At 44.6% G+C, this 19,554-nt stretch overlaps 1 protein-coding gene across 2 annotated transcripts in view; it reads left to right on the top strand.

Moving 5' to 3' along the window:
• Positions 1-18,483, top strand: part of LOC149326864 (venom metalloproteinase BumaMPs1-like) — a 58,950-nt gene extending 40,467 nt beyond the window's left edge. For both annotated transcript variants that reach the window (XM_089562942.1, XM_089562943.1), the window contains exons 8-13: positions 20-66; positions 9,429-9,537; positions 14,286-14,447; positions 15,180-15,315; positions 15,450-15,593; positions 18,236-18,483. In XM_089562942.1, coding sequence (XP_089419068.1) covers positions 20-66; positions 9,429-9,537; positions 14,286-14,447; positions 15,180-15,315; positions 15,450-15,593; positions 18,236-18,337 — 700 coding nt within the window. In that variant the 3' untranslated portion in view covers positions 18,338-18,483. The remainder of the gene's footprint in view (positions 1-19; positions 67-9,428; positions 9,538-14,285; positions 14,448-15,179; positions 15,316-15,449; positions 15,594-18,235) is intronic.
• Positions 18,484-19,554: the final 1,071 nt, after the last annotated feature.

Genomic DNA, 19,554 nt, shown 5'->3' with positions numbered 1-19,554 from the left:
TATTTCCTTATTTCTTTAGCCGAGAGGTGTACACCGTAATCAACGGAAGCTTTGCAGAAGGCCAAGGTAAGTTTGTCTTGTACAGATATTAACATCCCGTACATAGGCATAAGAAGTATGTTTGCGAGCCATTTAGACACATTATGAGATTTTTCTATTATCTATAAGAATAAAACACTAAGCAAGTTGTAATCAACAAGCTGAGCAACAGGCCGCTAACAAAAAAAAGTTCCAGCTCGATGTTTTTGACAGGTTGTGCCTAAATGATAAAAGAAAATGGCCCCTAGCCTTCATTGATTAAGGAAAAGCATTTGTCTCAGTGCAAACCTCAGCAGTAATGGAGATAGTGCGGAATCAGGACGTAGAAGAGTCTTATATGAAAATATTGCAAGATGTGTATAACGACTGCACTGCTACCATAGTCCTTCGTAAAGTCAGGAATCAAAATTACAATAAGGCAGGGTGTCAATCAGGAAGACACGAGCTCACCAATTCCATTGCACCGCTTGTTTACTGGAGGTGTTCGGAGGCCCGGATAGCACGCAGTAGGGGGTAAGAGTTAATGGAGAGTACCAGATAATTTACGACTCGCTGATGATATTACTTTGCGAAGTCAATAAGGAGAACAACTGCAAAGCATGATCAATGAGTTAGAAGGGCAGAGCAGAAGAGTAGCCCTTAAAATAAAGATGCAGAATACCAAAATAATGTTCGACAGTCTCTGAGGGGAAAAGACAATTGGTAGTGTGGTCCTAGAAGTGGTAAGAGAATACGTGTACTTATCACAGGTAGTGAGTGCAATAGCCGAATCATGGGAAGGAAATAACTGTAAGAACACGAATGGGGTACAGCGTATATGGTATGTTCTGTCAAATCATGAATCACAGTTTACCAATATCTCTCACAAAAAAGTATAAAACAGCTGATCTTACCGGTACTCACCTATGGGGCAGAAACGTGGAGGCTAACAGAGAGGGTTCAGCTTAAGTTAAGGACAACACAGCAAGCTACGGGAAGAACAATGGTAGGCGTGACGTTAAGAGATTGGAAGCGGGTGGTTTGGGTGCGAGAACAACGGTGGTTAATGACACCCTAGTCGAAATAAAGACAAGAAATTGGCTTGGGCAGAGCATGTAATGTGAAGGCAGTATACCGCTGCTCCTTAAAGGTAACGGAGTGGATTCCAAGGGAAGGCAAGCGTGGCAGGGGGCCGCAGAAAGTTAGGTGGACGGATGAGATTAAGAAGTTTGCGGGGATAGGGTGGCCGCAGCTGCCACAGGACAGGGTTAATTGCAAAAGAGATGGGTTACTTGTAAACATAAATCTCCCCGAAAGTAGCAGCTTTGACGGCTGTCGCCGTAGCTCACAGGTAGAGCACCGGACGCGTAATTCGGAGGTCGTGGGTTCGGATCCCACCGGCGGCATGTCGTTGTTTTTTTCTGCTTTTCTTATCAATTAGCTTTAAGCGATAACATATTCAGTAATGCTCTAAATTGATGAACACATCAAAATAAATAAATAAATTGAAATCTCCTATTTCACTTGGTTTCTGTGGCTGTTGGCTTCCGTCATATTTACAACGAGCCCCTCATTGCCCTTCATATATACGAGGTCTGTTAGAAAAGTATCCGACCTTTGGCCGAAGAAAAAAATCTGGCATAACTGGAGCGATGCAAACCTAGTCACTTTCAAAGTAGTCTACTTGGGACTCCACACACTTATCCCAGTGGTGTTGCCATTGTTGGAAGTATTCCGAAAAGGCTCCTTTCGGAAAGGAGTTTAGCTCAGCTGTCGTTGCAGCCATAATGCCCTCTCTTGTCTGAAATCGCGCTCCTTTCAATGGCCTCTTGGTTTTGGGAAACAGCCAGAAGTCGCAGGGGGCAATATCAGGAGAGTAAGGGGTCTGTTGAACTACAGGAGTCTAGTTTCTCGTCTAAAAAACCTGAATCAAGTGCGAGGAATGAGCAGGAGCATTGCCGTGATGGATGCGCCACTTTCCTGTTGACCTGAACTCCGGTTTCTTGCTCCGCACAGCATCACGTAGGCGACGGAGGACATCCCTGTAGTACTCTTTGGTCGTTGTTTGACCCTGTGGGGTGCGTACTCGTGGTGTGCCTCACAGAGGGAGTCAAAGAAAGCAGTCAGGATCACTTTCACATTGCTGCGCACTTGGCGGGCCTTCTTTGGTCTTGGTGACTTGGAATGCTTCCACTGTGACGACTAGTATTTGGTTTCCGAGCCGTACCCGTACACGCAAGACTCGTCACCAGTGATTATGGTGTTGATGAAGTCGGTGTCACTGTTTGTGGAATCCAACATGTCCTGTGAGACTTCAACACCAAGCTGCTTTTGCTCCACCGTGAGCAGCTTCGGCACGAATTTCGCCGCAGCTCTCTCCATGGCCAAATCTTCTGTGATAACGGAATGTGCAGAAAAATTGCTCATGTCCACCTCTTCCGCAATTTCTCAGATAGTCACACGACGTTCCCGCATCACCACAGCGTTCACTTCGGCAATGACCTGGTCATTTCGGCATGTTGATGGCCGATCGGAGCATGGCTCGCTCTCCACCAATGTGCGGCCATCTTTAAACTAATTGTACCACTGCTTAGCCTGCGTGCTGCTCATAGCATCGTTACCGAAAGTCGTCTAAATATTCCAAATGGTTTCCATTTGGCTGTCGCCCAGTTTATGGCAAAATTTGATGCAGTAGCGCTGCTCCTGTCACTCCGCCATTTTCCTTGCAATAGAAAACCGACGAGAGCACTGCGCACAGCCTCACTCAAACGCTGTGTCCCAGCGACTGACGCTATTGGCAGGCGGGAAAAAATTCGTGCATGCGCACGAAGGTTCAAGGTCGGCTGATGCAAGCGCGCTTGTTTCATATCCATCAGGTGTTCGCAAAAAAAAATAAAGTCGGATACTTTTCTAACAGACCTCGTATATATATATATATATATATATATATATATATATATATATATATATATATATATATATATATATATATATATATATATATATATATATATATATATACCGGGTGTTTTTTTTTAGCAGGTCCAAAATTTTTAAAAAAGGTAAATTGCTTTAGATTTATTTTAGCACTGCGGCTATACTGGAGGCTACGGCGGGCGCCAGGCAAGAGGAAAACTGCTTTAATTAGTTCGCTGATTAACTAAATATGTTAATTAACTTCTCTAATTTTTGTTTTAGGGGGTATGTATTCGCAGAATTGGAGATCGTCCTCCAAATAGTCCAACTGAGAAAAAAACAATTCTAATTGAAAATTTTTCCCGCACGTTACGAGGCGCGAAAAGGTCACCCTGGTAGGCATCTTCACGCCGTAACTCAGCGGCGGGAGCGCCTCTTACGTAGTTCACTCCGCCCTGCGCTTTGCGTCACGCGTCCCGGACTGGCGGCCTGCGCTATCGCTGCTTATCTCGCTTCGCTCCGCGGCCTCACGGAATGCCGCGTTGGAACAAAAACGCACTGGCACAAAGCGCAGGGCGGAGCGAACTACGTCACAGGCGCTCATAGACGCTGTGTGACAGTGTGAAGCTGCCTTGCAGGGCGACTTTTTCTCGCTTCGTAACGCGCGGAAAAAATATTTTCATTAAATTTTTTTTCCTTGGCTGGACTGTTTGGAAGACGATCTTCAATCCTGCTAATGCAACATATCCCCTAAAATAAAAATTATAAGAGTTAATTAACGTATTCAGTTAATCAGCGAACTAATTAAAGTAGTTTTCCTCTTACCTGACGTCCGCCGGAGCCCTCAGATTAATCCCAGGGTTAAAATAAATTCAAAGGAATTTACCTTTCTTTAAAAATTTTGGACCTTATAAAAAAACACCAGGTATATATATATATATATATGGGAAGGGCAATGAGGGGCTCGTTGTAAATATGACGGAAGCCAACAGCCACAGAAACAAAGGGAAATAGATTTCAATTTATTTACTTATTTTGATGTATATATATATATATATATATATATATATATATATATATATATATATATTGTAAGGATAAAGAAGAAGATGCGTCTGAGCATCTGATCAATCGCAATGACGAAGACGAGGTCACAGTGCTCTCGAGAGTTTTTGCCAGCGCTGCGCTTGTGAGTGCTTCGCCGACCTGATCCCGGACGGCTGCTGTCATCTGTGCCGGCTCTCTTCGTTAACGGGACCCGACCATTTTCAGCGGCACCGACGAGAACGATGTTGAAGATTGGCTCACATCGTACGAGCGGGTGAGCGTATACAACAAATGGGACGATGTGACGAAGCTAAACAACGTCATTTTTTATCTCGCCGGTGTGGCTAACCTCTGGTATCGCAATCATGAGGCAGATATTCAAGCCTGGTCGACCTTTAAGACTAAATTTTCAGAAGTATTTGGTCGACCGGCTGTCAGGCAACTCCGAGCCGAACAGCGATTGCTCGAACGATCTCAGCAGGCTAGTGAAAGCTTCACTAGCTATACACTGAAGATGTAGTTGACTTGTGCAAGCGGGTCAATCCTCGTATGACGGAAGCCGACAAGATCCAACACATCTTGAAAGGCATCGATGACGACGCTTTTCAGATGCTTCTAGCGCGCGACTTGCGTACCATTGCTGAAATTGTCACGCTGTGTCAAAGCTTTGAGCAGTTGCGCAAGCAGAGGATTCTGACACGCCAGGGGTCAAAGCAGGTTGAGTCGCTTCCTGGGCTCACGCCTGCTCCTGACTCCTCGCTGCTAGAGCCGATTAAAGACTTCGTGCTGTGGTTGACTTTCCCAAGCCTACCTCCATCAAAGACTTCCGCAGCTTCCTGGGTTTTTGCTCATATTTCCGCCGGTTTATTCGCAACTTTGCGTCAATTGCTGCGCCTTTGACCCAACTGCTGTCTGGAAGTGCGGATTTATCATTGTGGTCTCCAGCGTGCGACGACGCATAAAGCACCCTGCGCCGCCTATTCTGCGCCATTTCGACTCGGCCACTTCTACCGAAGTTCACACGGACGCCAGCGGTGTTGGCCTCAGCGCTGTCCTCGCCCAACGAAAACCTGACTTTGACGAATACGTCGTTGCCTATGCTAGCCGCACACTCACACCAGCAGAACGCAATTACTCAGCAATTGAAAAAGAGTGTTTGGCGATTGTATGGGCCATCGCGAAATTTCGACCGTACATCTATGGGCGCCCTTTTGATGTTGTGACGGACCACCATGCGCTCTGTTGGCTTTGCAACCTGAAAGACCCCTCCGGCCGCCTCGCTAGGTGGGCCCTTCACTTGCAAGAACATGATACCCGCGGCGTGTATCGCACCGGCCGCAAGCATCAAGACGCCGATGCACTGTCCCGCTGCCCCCTTCCAGCCGAGATAGCCAGCCTTTCCACCTCCGGCGCTTCTCTGCCCTTGCTTCGCATCAGCGACATGCTTTCAGCGCAGAGCATGCATCCATGGATCGCTTCCCTTCTCGACTTTCTTGCCAACCCGACGGCTGCTTCACAGTCACGTGCGCTCCACCGCCAAGCTGCCCATTTTGCGATTCGTGAAAACCTACTTTATCGCCGAAAACCTACTCTATCGGCTACTTTATCGCCGAACAGCGGTCACGCGGACGTTTTCAAGACCTATACCCGCATACGGCTGCGCTACTACTGGCGCGGAGTGTACACCTTCATCATGAAGTACGTGCGCTCCTGTATTCCACGCCAACGTCGCACAACACCTCCCCAGCATTCTGCTGCAGAGCTGCAGCCGTTACCATGCCCTCCACGCCCATTCGACCGCGTTGGCATTGATTTATACGGTCCGCTTCCCTACACTGCAGCCGCCAACCGTTGGGCTATTGTGGCGGTGGATCACCTTACACGATATGCCGAAACTGCTGCCCTTCCGGCTGCCACAGCGACGGACGTCGCCTCCTTCATTTTGCACCAATTCATCGTTCGTCACGGTGCACCTCGTGAACTGCTAAGTGACCACGGCCGCGTTTTCTTATCTGACGTGGTAAAGGCGCTTCTCAAAGAGTGCAGCACGATTCACCCAACTACCACCGCCTGTCATCCGCAGACCAATGGCCTCACTGAACAATTTAACCGCACCCTCGGAGACATGCTGTCCAAGTACGTCGCTTCTGACCACACGAATTGGGATCTTGTCCTTCCGTACGTCACTTACGCGTACAATACCGGTACGCAGTCCACCACCGGCTTCTCTCCTTCCTACTTTACGGCCGCCAACCCTCTGCTACTATCGACACAATTCTCCCTTACCACCCTGATGAATTCGAATATCGGCCTGTTTCCGAAGCCCCGCAACACGCCGAAGCCTGCCGCCAAATGGCCCGCTTACTCACGACTGACACCCAGTATCGCCAGCGCTCCCGTCTGGACCAAGAACAAACCTCACCGAACTACTCCTCTGGCGCACTTGTGTGGCTCTGGATCCCTTGAGGAACTCCTGGTCTGTCCTCAAAATTTCTCACCAAGTTCCGTGGTCCCTACCGTGTACTGGAGCACACCTCTCCGGTTAATTATGTCGTGGAACCCCTCACGCCGTCTCCTGATCTCCGCCGCCGAAGACATGACACCATTCATGTCCAGCAGCTCAAGCCCTACTACGACCCCGCCGTCTTGCCATCACCCTAAGTCGCCAGGATGGCTCCTGTACACGGTACATTGTACTTGCCACTGACTGCAGTTCGTTTCTGGTGTTGTGTGTGTTTGTTTGTTGTTAGCCTTGCGTCTTTTTCTTTTGTTATGTATTGAGTGGTCGTGTAAGGATTCTCCTTTTTTGTGTATTGAGTGGTTGTGTAAGAATTCATTAGAAACTTGTGTTTTTTCCTAATGACCTATCTTGTATCGTGTTGTTCTGCCACAACCCTTCTCTGAGTGGGATTTTTCATATTCTAGTTTAGTAGCTTTCTTTTCTTTTTTTATCGGAGGTGTTTCGTTGACATTGCTGCGGACCCCCATGCCTAGAACTTCCTCCTTAAATGTTGCCTTCTCGCTGTGCGGCTGCCAGGCGCTGCGCGCTGGTCGCCGCAATGCGCCATTGGTGCCATTTTGGAAAGTCTTGTGCAGTAAAGGTTTTTTTCTGTTTGTTTGTTTTTTGTCACAACCCTGTGGCAGCTGTGCGCTGTAGAGCTTCGCGGTTGTCATCGACTTTTCTGTCGTTACCCCTCCTTTTGAGCACCTGCTGCCTTTTCAAGTTGTAACCAACTTTTTTTTAACCTCCCCCCTCACCACTGTTTGCATTTGTGTTTTACACTTTTTTCTGTACCTCGCGGTGCTATAAAAGCTGCTTGTTTCAAATACTGTAATTGTAAAAGTAAAGGCGCCAAAAAACCACACACACACACGACAAGAGAACGGGACAGAGCGCCTTGTGTGTGTGTCTTGTGTGTGTGTCTAGTCTTGTGCGTGTGTGTGGTTTTTTGGCGCCTTTACTTTTACCATGAATTACCAACTAGCCCCGCAAGAAGTTCTCTTAAAATACTGTAATACACTCGAAAAAGGCTGGTCCTCCAGCTGAAACTTCGTGAATTAAATCTTGTTATGTTTTTCAATTTCTGGTGACTTTATCTTATAATAATCAATCAGCTGCCAAGAAATAATTTCTGATATATATATATATATATATATATATATATATATATATATATATATATACCGGGTGTTTCAGCAAACACTTTCAAAAATTGTCGCAAGCAGGCTTTTTGTGGTAAAAGTATCGCTTTTGCGGCATGGTATTACCACTGTTTGCGGACACCAGAAAACCGGTAAATTGTCTGAGGTAGTAAGCTGGTTAACTAATTTTTAATAATTAACTTTTTAACTAGTAGATATCCGCCTAGTTGTAATTAGGGATTTGTAGCCGGTCATTAGTAATAGCCTTGTCAGTTTTTAGAATTTCGAAAACGCAATTACCCTTACCGCTGTGGCTCGGCAAAGTTTGGCTGCATCGTGCGAAAAATGCATGCGGTATCGAAAGCATGCAGGCAAAGCATCCCCTCCAGTGCATGTAACTAGTCGAAAACGCCAAATTTTGTCGAGCCACAGCGCCAAGGATAATCGAATTTTCGAAATTCTAAAAACTGATATGGCTGTTACCAATGACTGGCTACAAATATATAATTGCAACTAGGCGCTTAACTGCGATAGTTAAAAAGTTAATTCTTAAAAATTAGTTAACCAGTTTACTAGTTAATACGATTCACCGGCTTTCTAGTGTCCGCCAACACTGGTAATACTATGCTGTAAAAGCCATATCTTTACCCCGAAAATTCTATTCATAAAAATTTTCGAAAGTGTTCGCTGAAACACCAGGTATATATATATATATATATATATATATATATATATATATATATATATATATATATATATATATATATAGCACAATAAGGTTGGTTGCTAGTTTAAATAAGATGCGAAATATAGAAACGCTTCTTTTGAGCAAACGTTTATTGGGAGGCGATGTTTCGGACAGAGCCTGTCTTTTTTCAAGCCTGTCCTGTCCTTGAAAAAGGACAGGCTCTGTCTGAAACGTCGACTCCCAATAAACGTTTGCTTAAAAGAGGCGTTTCTCAATTTGGCATCTTATATATATATATATATATATATATATATATATATATATATATATATATATATATATATATATATATATATATATATATATATGATATTATAGTTGCAGCTTATTTTAGAAAAAGCCATCAGCCGCGTCTGCAAGCTACATCTCACTGCTTGATGGGAGAGCACGTACAACGGTACGGAAACGTGGGGAGACCACGCGAACTGACAGAACTGCGCTCCATCGCTTTCTCACGGCGCAGCGCCTGCTTTCGAGATATGCATAGGGCGCCTGACCAAATAAGTTAACCCGTCTTTCTACCCATTTCTTCCAGGCACGTATTTATACACAGACAAATCGTAACCACCGCCATTCACGTGGTGTACATCGCTTCTGTAACTCTGGTATACATCGACAAGAAAGTACTTGAGCATTGCAGCGCAAATACCTGAGAGTAATTCTGTACAAGGTGTTGTGCAGCCAAGCGATGTAACTGCCTTATGCGCGCTTAAGCGCTAGCTAGTTCCTTTAACGAAAAACGTTAATTTATCTTCACTTTGCTTTGTGTGCGCTTTCACACGGAGGCTTACGAAGCTGGTAGGAGTGGATGGATCTGCGGTTAATTTACATGCTGGTGCGCTTGAGCCTGTGCCGAAACTTTACGCTGACCGCTACCAGCATTCTTTTTGTTTTCTTCAGGAATCTTGATGACATGATTATCCTCCGCAGCGTAGAATGAGTTTTTGAAAGAAACTGCAGAAAACTGAGAGGTGCCTTTAATGCCAGAAGAGAAAGTTTATAATGCTATTTCAAGAAAACCGCTCGCTCACTGATGCAAGCCGTGTCGCATTTCTAGGAGTGGGCTACGTCGCGGGAATTTGCACCTACCAGAAAGTGGCTCTTGGAGAGGATAAGCCAGGACTGTACTCGGGCACTTACACCCTGGCGCACGAGCTGGGGCATGTGTAAGTCAGTTATCATCTGGGTATGCGCCGCTATCCCCTCTGGGCACTATTCGCGTGCACTCCCGGCACCCTTAGACTGCGTGTGTGTGTGTGTGGGGGGGGGGGGGGGGGGTAGCTGTTACATTCTCGATAAAGACGTCCTCGACTCAGCATGGCAAGCTCCGCGAGGAACAAGCTACCAAGTGGCGCGCCCGGCGAGAGGGCGACAGAGAAATTGTACAGCTGATGTGTATGTGCGCCAGCTTTGGGCAAAAAAATGAATAAACGCGTACCGCCATTTGTAGAAAGGACCCGTAGCGCCGTCTCTTAGCTCCTGCAGCAGTTTAAGCTTCCAGGAAGTGCTGCCGCACGACTCCCTGGTCAACAACACTCGCCCAGCCATGGACTTCGCTAGTGGCGGCGCGCACCGACCTACGGGAGGGCCCTGTCATGGTCCTCCGGTCATCGGTCTGTAGCAGTGCCCATTGAAGAAACTGTGTTCTCTTTGTTATTCTCTCTTGTGTTCGTGCACTTTAAGTGCAATTTCTCTCTCGTGTTACTTTGCACGTGTTGCATCGTATTGTAGATCTCCTTGTATGTGCTGTTGCACGCGATTGGCAATTCCGCCATATTGTCTCTCCGATAAATACATTTTTTTTGTGAACCTTTGGCTCCAACCCGTTCTCTGGCTTGCGACCGGTGGTAATAGCGGATAATGCCATTTACCAGAATGTTAGTGAGCGTAGTAGACGTGGTCCAACAGCCCTTCAGTTCTAGACCTGCCTTTTTTGTCAGGCAGTCTGTCTAACAATGCTGACAATGAGGATATTAGTGATCACGATTGGAATGTTGCCCATGTTCGAAGCGCCTCAATTTTTTGTTCATGCGATCGCACAAACAAAGATTGCTTTTTTGATAAGGCTACATATATTTTGCGATGTGGAGAGCTTGCTAATTAATTTTTTTTGCTTGAATGCGAGCTTTTAAACCAGTAATTAGACTGTAATAGCCTATGGGAGGCACTTAGTTACGTCCTAAAAAACTAAATGACATGCATGTTCTTTTGAACTTTTGACAACAAAAAAGACGCAGAGACAAATGCTGGGTTACTCAGCAGGTGAAGCGACTGATTAAAAATAGACATCATCTCCTAAAAAAAAATGAATACTTAAAGGAAGCATCATAATCCTATAATACTTGAAATGTTATGGTGTCCTGCAAACGATACAACGAAATAATCAGTGCTGCTGAAGCACTAGCACTAGGCCCGAAGTTTTAGCACTAGGCCCCAAGTTAAAGAGCAACCCCATAGAAATGTGGAAGTTCCTAGAAACAAACGCCAGAAACAACCAGCATTCGTATTCTAAACAATGACAATGTATTCGCATTATTTACAACGATTATGTCTGCTGCTTATTTTCAGTCTGGTGTAACAACTTACACTCATCATGATCTTCCGGTCATCCGGGACTTTCAGTTGTGTCTATTCCTGAACTTATTGTGATGTGCAGTGGTCTAGCTAAATTACTATAAATTTCTCCTTTGCCAATGGACCAGATGGTACACCTTCCTATGCGTTAAAAAGTTGTTCCGACATGATTTCCCACTACCTGGTTATGTAATTTTAACAATCTTTAACTTCATTGATTCGTCTTGAATGGAAATTTGCGAAACAGTAAATTACGAAACAGTAGATTAGAAAACAGCACATTACGGAGAGCATGGTGCATATTGACAATTTAATAATCTCAATTTACTGGCTCACAGGAACACTGATGAGGTGCTGACGCAATTGTCGCCTCTTTCCTTCACAAAAAAAAAACGCTTCTGAAAGTTCTCGGGCTCATTTTCTTTATTTTACTTAGAACTTTGATTCCCTCAAGTCGTGGCTAACAGTTATGATAGCTTCCATTTTTGCAAGAGCACAAATAGGCGGGTAGGTCGTGGAACGAGTCTGAAACGTTATCTGGTGAGCGTTCATGTTGCTTGACACGTTCGTGATACAGACTCGTTCCAGAAACAACCCATCTATTGCCGCTCTTGCAAACATAACAATCACAACTGTGATCAACGACTTGAAGGACTCCAAGTTATGACTATTAAGAAAAAATTAGCCCGAGTATAGGCAGATCCATTTTTTATCAAGAAAAGAGGCATCACGTGCGTTAGCACCGCATCAGCCTCCCTATGAGCAAGTGAATTCCGATTACTAAACAGGTAATATTATGCACCCAGCTTTCCTTAATCTACTTGTTTTTCTTTGTTTTTCCCCTATAGTCATGAATGCGCATGCGCTTAGTACCTTCATTTTTTATAAATGTAACATATGCCTACTTCAATCACAATGGAGGCCGTGTCCGTCCTAGCAAGTTCTTTCTGTGTCCTCGTCAAGATACAGGTCTGAATTACTTTTCAAGGAAAGATCAGTGATATTGCCAGGAGGACGAGGAGGATGTAGAAGAGGAAAGGCAGGGATGTGTCATAATGTCTGTACGCTGAAGATTGCGCCATTTATCACTGCGTTAAGTGGTCATCTCACTGTGATGACCCACAACGCAATTTGGACAGTATGCGGCGCTGGTGTGTTAAGTGGTAAATCTCTTTAAACCCCTCTGAGTGTACTTTCGCTTCCTTTACACGTAAATTCAATCATTACCTCTTTGATTACACATAGAGATCATGATCTTCGGACCATGAAAGGGAATTAACTAGAAGAATAAGAATGCGGTGGAGCTCATATGGCAGGTTCTCTAAGATCGTGAATGGCAGTTTACCAATATCCCTCAAGAGAAAAGTATACAACAGCTGTATGTTACCGGTACTCACCTATTGGACAAAAACGTGGAGACTAACAAAGGGGGTTCCGCTTAAGGACAAGGCAGCGAGCTATGGAAAGAAAGATGATACATGTAACGTTCAGAGAATCGAAGCGGGAGGAGTAGATGAGGGAACAAACGTGGGTTAATGACATCCTAGTCGAAATAAAGAAAAAGATATGGGCTTGGGTAGGGCATCTAATGCGAAGGCCAGACAACCGCTGGCCCTTAAGGGTAATGGAGTGGACTGCAAGAGAAGGCAAGCGTAACAGGGGGCGCCAGAAAGTTAGGTGGGCGGATGAGATTAAGAAGTTTGCGGGGATACGGTGGCCGCCACAGGCAAAGGACAGGGTTAATTAGAGAGACATCGGAGAGGCCTTTTCTCTGCAGTGGGCGTAGTCAGGCTGATCATGATGATGATTAAGATAGAGTGGAGCTGTCACGAGCCATCATCATCGTCAGTCTGACTACGACTACTTAAGGACAAAGGCCTCTCCCATATCTCTCCAGTTAACCCTGTCATATGTAGCAGCGGCCACCCTATCCCCACAAACTTCCTAATCGCATGCGGCCACCGAACTTTCTGCCACCCTTGCTACGCTTCCTAACACTCGAAATCTAGTCTGGTGCGTTTCAGTACCATCGGTTATCTTGCTTTCAATATTACATATACACATATATTACATTCAATATTACATGCCCTACCAAGCCGATTTCTTCCTCTTGAGCATAAATGCCGCGTAGGTCATTTCGATTCATAATTATAATCAAACTTCGAAGAGCATGTTGAATACATAGCAGGAAGAGATTGCAAGATGTTGGGTTTTATCACACTCAGTTTAAACTCAACATTTAACCAGTGAAGGATTCAAGAATGATTTATTCATCCTGAAACTGCATCCTCCCTAACCGGAGAACAACAAAATTTAAGCCTATAAAAATATTGAGATAAGACATTTAGGAAAGGAGAGTTTGATATACTCTAACATCTGTGATTTGCGCAAAATGCGGAATAGGACGGTGGCTGTGGTGCTCATGCACACGAACTGTGATGATATCACAGAGTACTAGCAAAGCGCTGATATGAAAACGTAGAGACCATGGTTCTAAACTGCTGCTTGCAGAAGCGAAATATGTTTAGGAATCGAATAAGAAGACAAAATATAAAGCCTTGAAATTCTCTGCTTTAGAAATTACAACAGTCCGCAGTTAGGGCATGTTTGTTTAGCAGACGTACGACCATTTGAATAGAAATCTGGGGTTTCTCAAGGTTCTCTACTGGGTCCTCTTTTGTTCCTCCTGTAGAGTAATGATCTGCCATTGCACACTTATGTAAAGAGACGCCTTTATGCCGATGACTGCGTTTTATATAATAATTAAATAACCAGCTAATCATGTTATCCGTAACAATTTATTCGCTCATTTCTAGAGCCCGTCGAATACATAGAACTGAATATTAACTTTTCGAAGAAAGTCTGTATGTCATCTTCACGATGTTCGTGGCCTTCCTTCTGCAAAAAATTCATATAATAGTCAACTTACACATAATGTACGAATACAAATATCTCGATCTTCTACAAACGCACGACATGTCACTGTCAAAACACATTGACGTCATCTGCAATAAGACCCATAAAAGACACGATACTTAAACCGCACCTTGCGCGCTGCTTTTAACATATAAAACACTTATTCGCCCATCCTCGAATGTCCTTGTGCAGTTTGGAAGCAGCATAAGCAACGTTAGATCAACCATCGGGAATCTGTGGCAACGAAGGCCGTGCGCTTTATTCGGAGGAGATTTGACATGGATTTTTGCAGTCTACTTTGGTCCACCAACTACGACTCACTACTCTCTTCCGCACGTTGTTTTCAATGCCTAAAATCTATCTGCGCTTTAGCCAGTTCACCTCGAGTTCACCTCGTAGTCTTTTCGCACACGCCTCATTATAGCTTGGGTGCGGAGCATGACGGGCAAGGACCTGCGACCATAGGACATCCAGGTGCCCTGAGCTGCCCATGGGACGACGGGTACATCATGAGCTACGTGAACAAAGGCCCGAGCCACCACCACTTTTCGTCCTGCAGTGTGAAGCAGATACAGTACGTCGTCAGGTGAGCGCGATTACAGGGGACTGTATAACAGCTGTTGCGTTAGATAAATGCTCTTTTTGGTGTCTGTTTATATTTACAGGCATAAAAATAATTGGCGAATAGAAAGCTCTCAGAAAAAAATATAAGAAAAGTGATCTTTTGGAAAGGAAAGGTCGCAGTAACTGTATTCAATCTCCGTGGCTACCTTATCCCCGCCCAGAGGATAAACATCACGGAAGAAGGGAAAGAAGAAACCAAGGAATAGATGTCGCTGTGGAGGTCTCTGGGATTATTACAGCTCCCAGTCTGCAACCATCAATAACGCGGCACAGCACACGGGCGCCGTTTGCGTTTCGCCTCCATCGAAAGGCGGTCGTACCGCTGTGAATTCAGATTAAAGAGATGTAGATTTAGTTGGTTGGGTTGGTTTATTGAGGTCCCAAATCGACTCAGGCTATGAGGGACGCCGTAGTGAAGGGCTCCGGAAAATTCTGACACCTGGGGTTGTTTAACGCGCACCGACATCGAAGAATACACGGGCCTCGAAACTTTCCCCTCCATTGAAACTCGACCGCCGCGGCCGGGGTCGAAAGAATGGGACGGGGGATAGGAGACAGACGCCAGGAGCGACACAATTGGCATATACAAACCATGCTAATTCTCTTCATAAGAAGAAAAAATTACGAAAAAAGCACGTTTCAAGTGAGCCTAGGGAGCGCCTTAATTCTCCAATCATTTCTTTCTTTGTTTCAGTCGGGCTGGTGAGGTATGCTGGGCGGTTAAAAGTAGAGGATACGTCAACGGCCATTATGCTGGAACACTCGTGCCGTCTGTCCCTTTCTGCAAGGGAGAGGTTGCGGATAGGGACGCTACCATCGACAACATCACAGTAAGCAGACTGTTATTGCAATATAATTCACGTATTCTCACTTACCCCTACGAAGTGTTTGGTACCCACAACAGTGTTTTTAATTCCAAATTCTTTCAATATGGTGCTTGTACCTTTCCCACTCACGGTTGCAGGTCAGTGCGGCCACTTGCAAGGTTCGGTGTGTGTATTACAAGCCGTACCAGTGGAACACCGGCCGCGGCCACAGTGTGACCAGGAGGCATTATTACCACCGGGATTTCGACGCACTTGACTACATGACTTGCCAGGGAGCGAAGGTAAACTGATCTCAGACCTTTCTTTACCTAATCACACCTGTGATTCTTTCTGTTGACTCATAATAGTGGTATACAGAATTGAAGTTGGTTTCAATACAGTCGGCCGATTTCTCTCTGGTCAGGAACATATTATTGTCAGACAGGATGGCAGCATGAATGCTTTACCCCTTTTCGTAAGTCGACTTCCTAGGTTTTCGGACACCAGACATCATATTGGCCTATCCGGTTCTTGCATTCAGCAAATATGCTCTGTGTGCGTCTTTGTCTTTCTTCGCGTCCCGTCGTCTTCGCGCTATTTACTAATTGCTTAATGTTTATTTATTTATTCATTTGTGATACCCTCAGGGTACAGAGTACATTTCAGAGGGGAAGGGCAGTTGATAACAAGAAAAATAAACAAAGCACAATTCATACAAAACTATAGAACAACTGAGGCAGGATGTTCGTCATATAAGAAAAATTTCCATTGTAAATTATCACGTGACGGCTATACTAGTTGCATAGATATAGTTGCAAAGATAATAGTTGCAGATCTTTGCAGATTGCAAAGAAATTTTTTTTTGTGCCCTGCTGTTTCAGAAGGTGCAGGGAATATATGACGTTACAGGTTTATTTTCTATCCGAACAAGAAAGAGGGAGCCGAGGCACAAAGTCAACTTGCCTGACGAGGTGCCTGCAGCCATAACAGGGGCAGCGGTGAACAACAGGTGAAGATAGTTTAAAAGGGGGCGGAGAATATTTACATAAAAACAAGAAAACAAGCACTAGATATAAATATTGAGAACCACACACAATACACGCAAAACTGTAATGAAGTGACGGCAGTATTTATATAAAACTTATGAGGTACAATCGCATTTTAAACACAAAACACATACTGGATAAATAGATACTGTCCAGAGTAACTGAAAAGATGAAAAATATGGTAAAATGAAAATAATATTGACCAATGTACGCCATAGAACAAGTAAACGTTCATAATTGGTCATGATAGATTAGGGTCAGTATCAGGCAAATAAGTCTTGATTTTTGCTTTAAAAAATTCACTGAAAGCCTATGCTCAGTTTCAAAACTAAATACATTCAGAGTGTCTTGCACCTGACACTTCAAACTCGGTTGACTGTAGTTTTTACGAAATTATTGGCCTTCTTTTTTTTCATTGTCTTGAGAAATGTAGTGTCTCTTTGTTGGGGTATCCTCGAAAGTGTCAGAGATTCGATTTTTTTTATATACTGCAGAAAATGAAAGGTGTATATCTGGTTAGGATTTAGCAAACGATGTTTTCTGAAAAGCGGAAGGGTTGGCAAATTTTACGGTGCCCAATAATATCTTTCAACTGCCAGCAGTGCGCTTTTTTCAAGGAAGTAAAGTTTTTCAATGTCGTCACACGTCGTGGCTTTCCAGGTTATAATGGAGGATGAAAGCCTTGGTTAGAAAGGAGCATAATATATCGCAAGTTTAAGCCAGGCAGGTATTCACGGTTCAACCGTATAGAGGCATTCAACACTTTTAGTTAAATCTGTAGTTCACTTGGTGATATGAACGTATCAAGAACTCGTGTGTGTTTTGCTCTAACATTTAATTTCATCTCCAGCTCTGCACAATGTTGATGCATAGGATTTTAACTTGTTCTATCAGTTTGACCCACTGGTCATCGTACTGCCTTGTTTTCTGCGCTGAGGTGTTTCACCTGGGCCCCGGGCCTCCCGCGGAGATTAGTGCTTGAAGTGGGGGGTGGAGGCGTGGTTCTGGTGCCTGCAGGGCCCCAAGAAGGACGGTAAATCTTTCTTGGCTTCAGCAGGTAGCCATCTAGGGCAACGTTCTTTGCTTTAGATGCTCAAGAACTTCTCGCTCAGCAGAGCTCGTTAGGGTTGTCGGTCACAAAATAAGGAGACATGCCTCAAGAACGTCTTTCTGGTTGACCAAAATGTTACAATTTATAGTTATGACATTCATATTCCTTCCACACATACTGCATTAGCCTCTAACCATTACAATATTTACATAGGTGCGTCACATTGCCGATTACATTAGTACCTAAAATAGTTTTCTAATGAGCCAAACAGTCGTTAATGCTATCGTTTACTATCTACACTGAGTACCCGCTGAAAACGCTGCCTTAATTACTGGAACTCACCACAATGTACATACTGCGGCTATGAAAACAGAAAAAGGGAAAGAAACAATAAAGAAAAAGCTTAAGGAACGGTAGCATAAATTACAATGACTTCTACGATATTTTTCTCTTCTTTCCTTTCTTTAGCGCCGTGCGTACATTTCTTTCCTCGGATTGGATAGATAGATACACAGAGGGGGGAGTGGCTCTTCGTCAGTCCCAGGATAATATGCTTGACTGCCAACGTGACCAACTCAAGCTTGCTTCATAAAGCAATAGAATATTGGCAGAGACGACCTTAGAGCTTAACATATACTTGCCAAGAAGTCATGCAAGCTGCACTGTATATCGCACCTCCTTCAATCGTCCGCTGTAAGGTTTCTAATGGTGGTTGGTTCTTTCTTATCTCACATTATGAACAAGCTGATGCATTACAACATAATAAATTGCTAGTCATGAGCCAGTGTTTTGAGCTTCTAGTAGAAAGCATGCGACTCGCATAATTGCTTTTTTTGTTTTGATTTAGGTTTGCATCCAGGGCCGATGTATAGAAAATCCGAATGCGAAAATTCCGCGTTCGACCAAGCCGTCAGGGCACCTGCCCATCCGAAAGGGCAACAAAGCGTAGCACAGACCGTAGCTCCAGAAGTCATTGGTTTCCAGTGCTGCTGCTGCTGCCACAACAGGGCAACACCCATTACATACGACGATAATGCACAACCACATTGGCCATTCCTCGGAAGGAGGAACCTAGGGAGCCCGGGCAACGGTACAAGAAAGGAAATAAATAAGCATTAAAAGAAAACTTGGTATTTGGCATGTCCTGAGTACCCGTCTTAGGTGCACAGAAACATGAATGAATGAATGAATGAATGAATGAATGAATGAATGAATGAATGAATGAATGAATGAATGAATGAATGAATGAATTGGATCAATGAATATTTCATGCTTATTGTCACAGTGCTACGAATTTACGCAACGCGAAAACACTGCCGGCAGTGTGTCAGATAGGGCATACAAACCTGCTCACTTCCTCATCTCATCCGCCCACTGCTTTTCAGGCGTGCTCTGTTTTCCCCTGCTGCATTTTAGTTTCCTTGGATTTGCAGTCTACTCCCTAAGGAACCATTAATTGTCGGATCTTCGCAGTACAAGACCTTTTCATGCCCCATATTCCTATTTTCAGCTAAGAGTGGTCATTACCAATTGAACTCTGCGAGTCTGTGTCGAGGGCTAGCGACGTGGCCACGCCTGAGAAGATGCGTGCTGAGAATATGCGGTGCTTTTCCGCCAAAGTGGTACGCGGGCATACGCACTATCAGTTCTTCGATTCCAAAGAAAAGACCCGCTAAGGCCGAAAGTACGCGCTAGTTGGACTAAGATGTTTCACTCGGACCATTTCTAATCCTCTGGACGCCTGAAGTTTCAGAACAGGGAAAATTTGCCTACAGACACCGTTTTGCCTTGCATTCCAAACTTTAGGATTATTGCTAAAGAGTGCCATTCTGAAGCACGCGTAGGGTCAGCTAAGCCAGTTACCACCACTCCGTGTACGGAACCGATATGGTTCGGAAATCCATCAGTTAAACGTAGCTACCAGTCAGCGTGATGCTTGGAGGCAGACGTGCGTAGTGACCAGGACATCGCTTATCTACAGCGGCTGCTCAATAGGAAAAATGTTGCCTTGCAAACACTTCGGACTTGGCTGTTCAGCTACAGGCTGAACTGGCTGCGCAGGAACTGGACTCATCACAGGCTCACCCAACGCACAGCTACTGTGGTGAGCCGAACACAGTGTACTTTCTACTCTCGTTGCTGATAGCAGCAAGACATTTTCAAGCG

This window comes from Amblyomma mixtum, chromosome 10, assembly GCF_055824585.1.
Source record: "Amblyomma mixtum isolate Tamu chromosome 10, ASM5582458v1, whole genome shotgun sequence".
NCBI classification, from domain to species: Eukaryota; Metazoa; Arthropoda; class Arachnida; order Ixodida; family Ixodidae; genus Amblyomma; species Amblyomma mixtum.
Note: the sequence above shows the minus strand (reverse complement) of the source record. Positions and strands in the feature narration are given on the sequence as shown.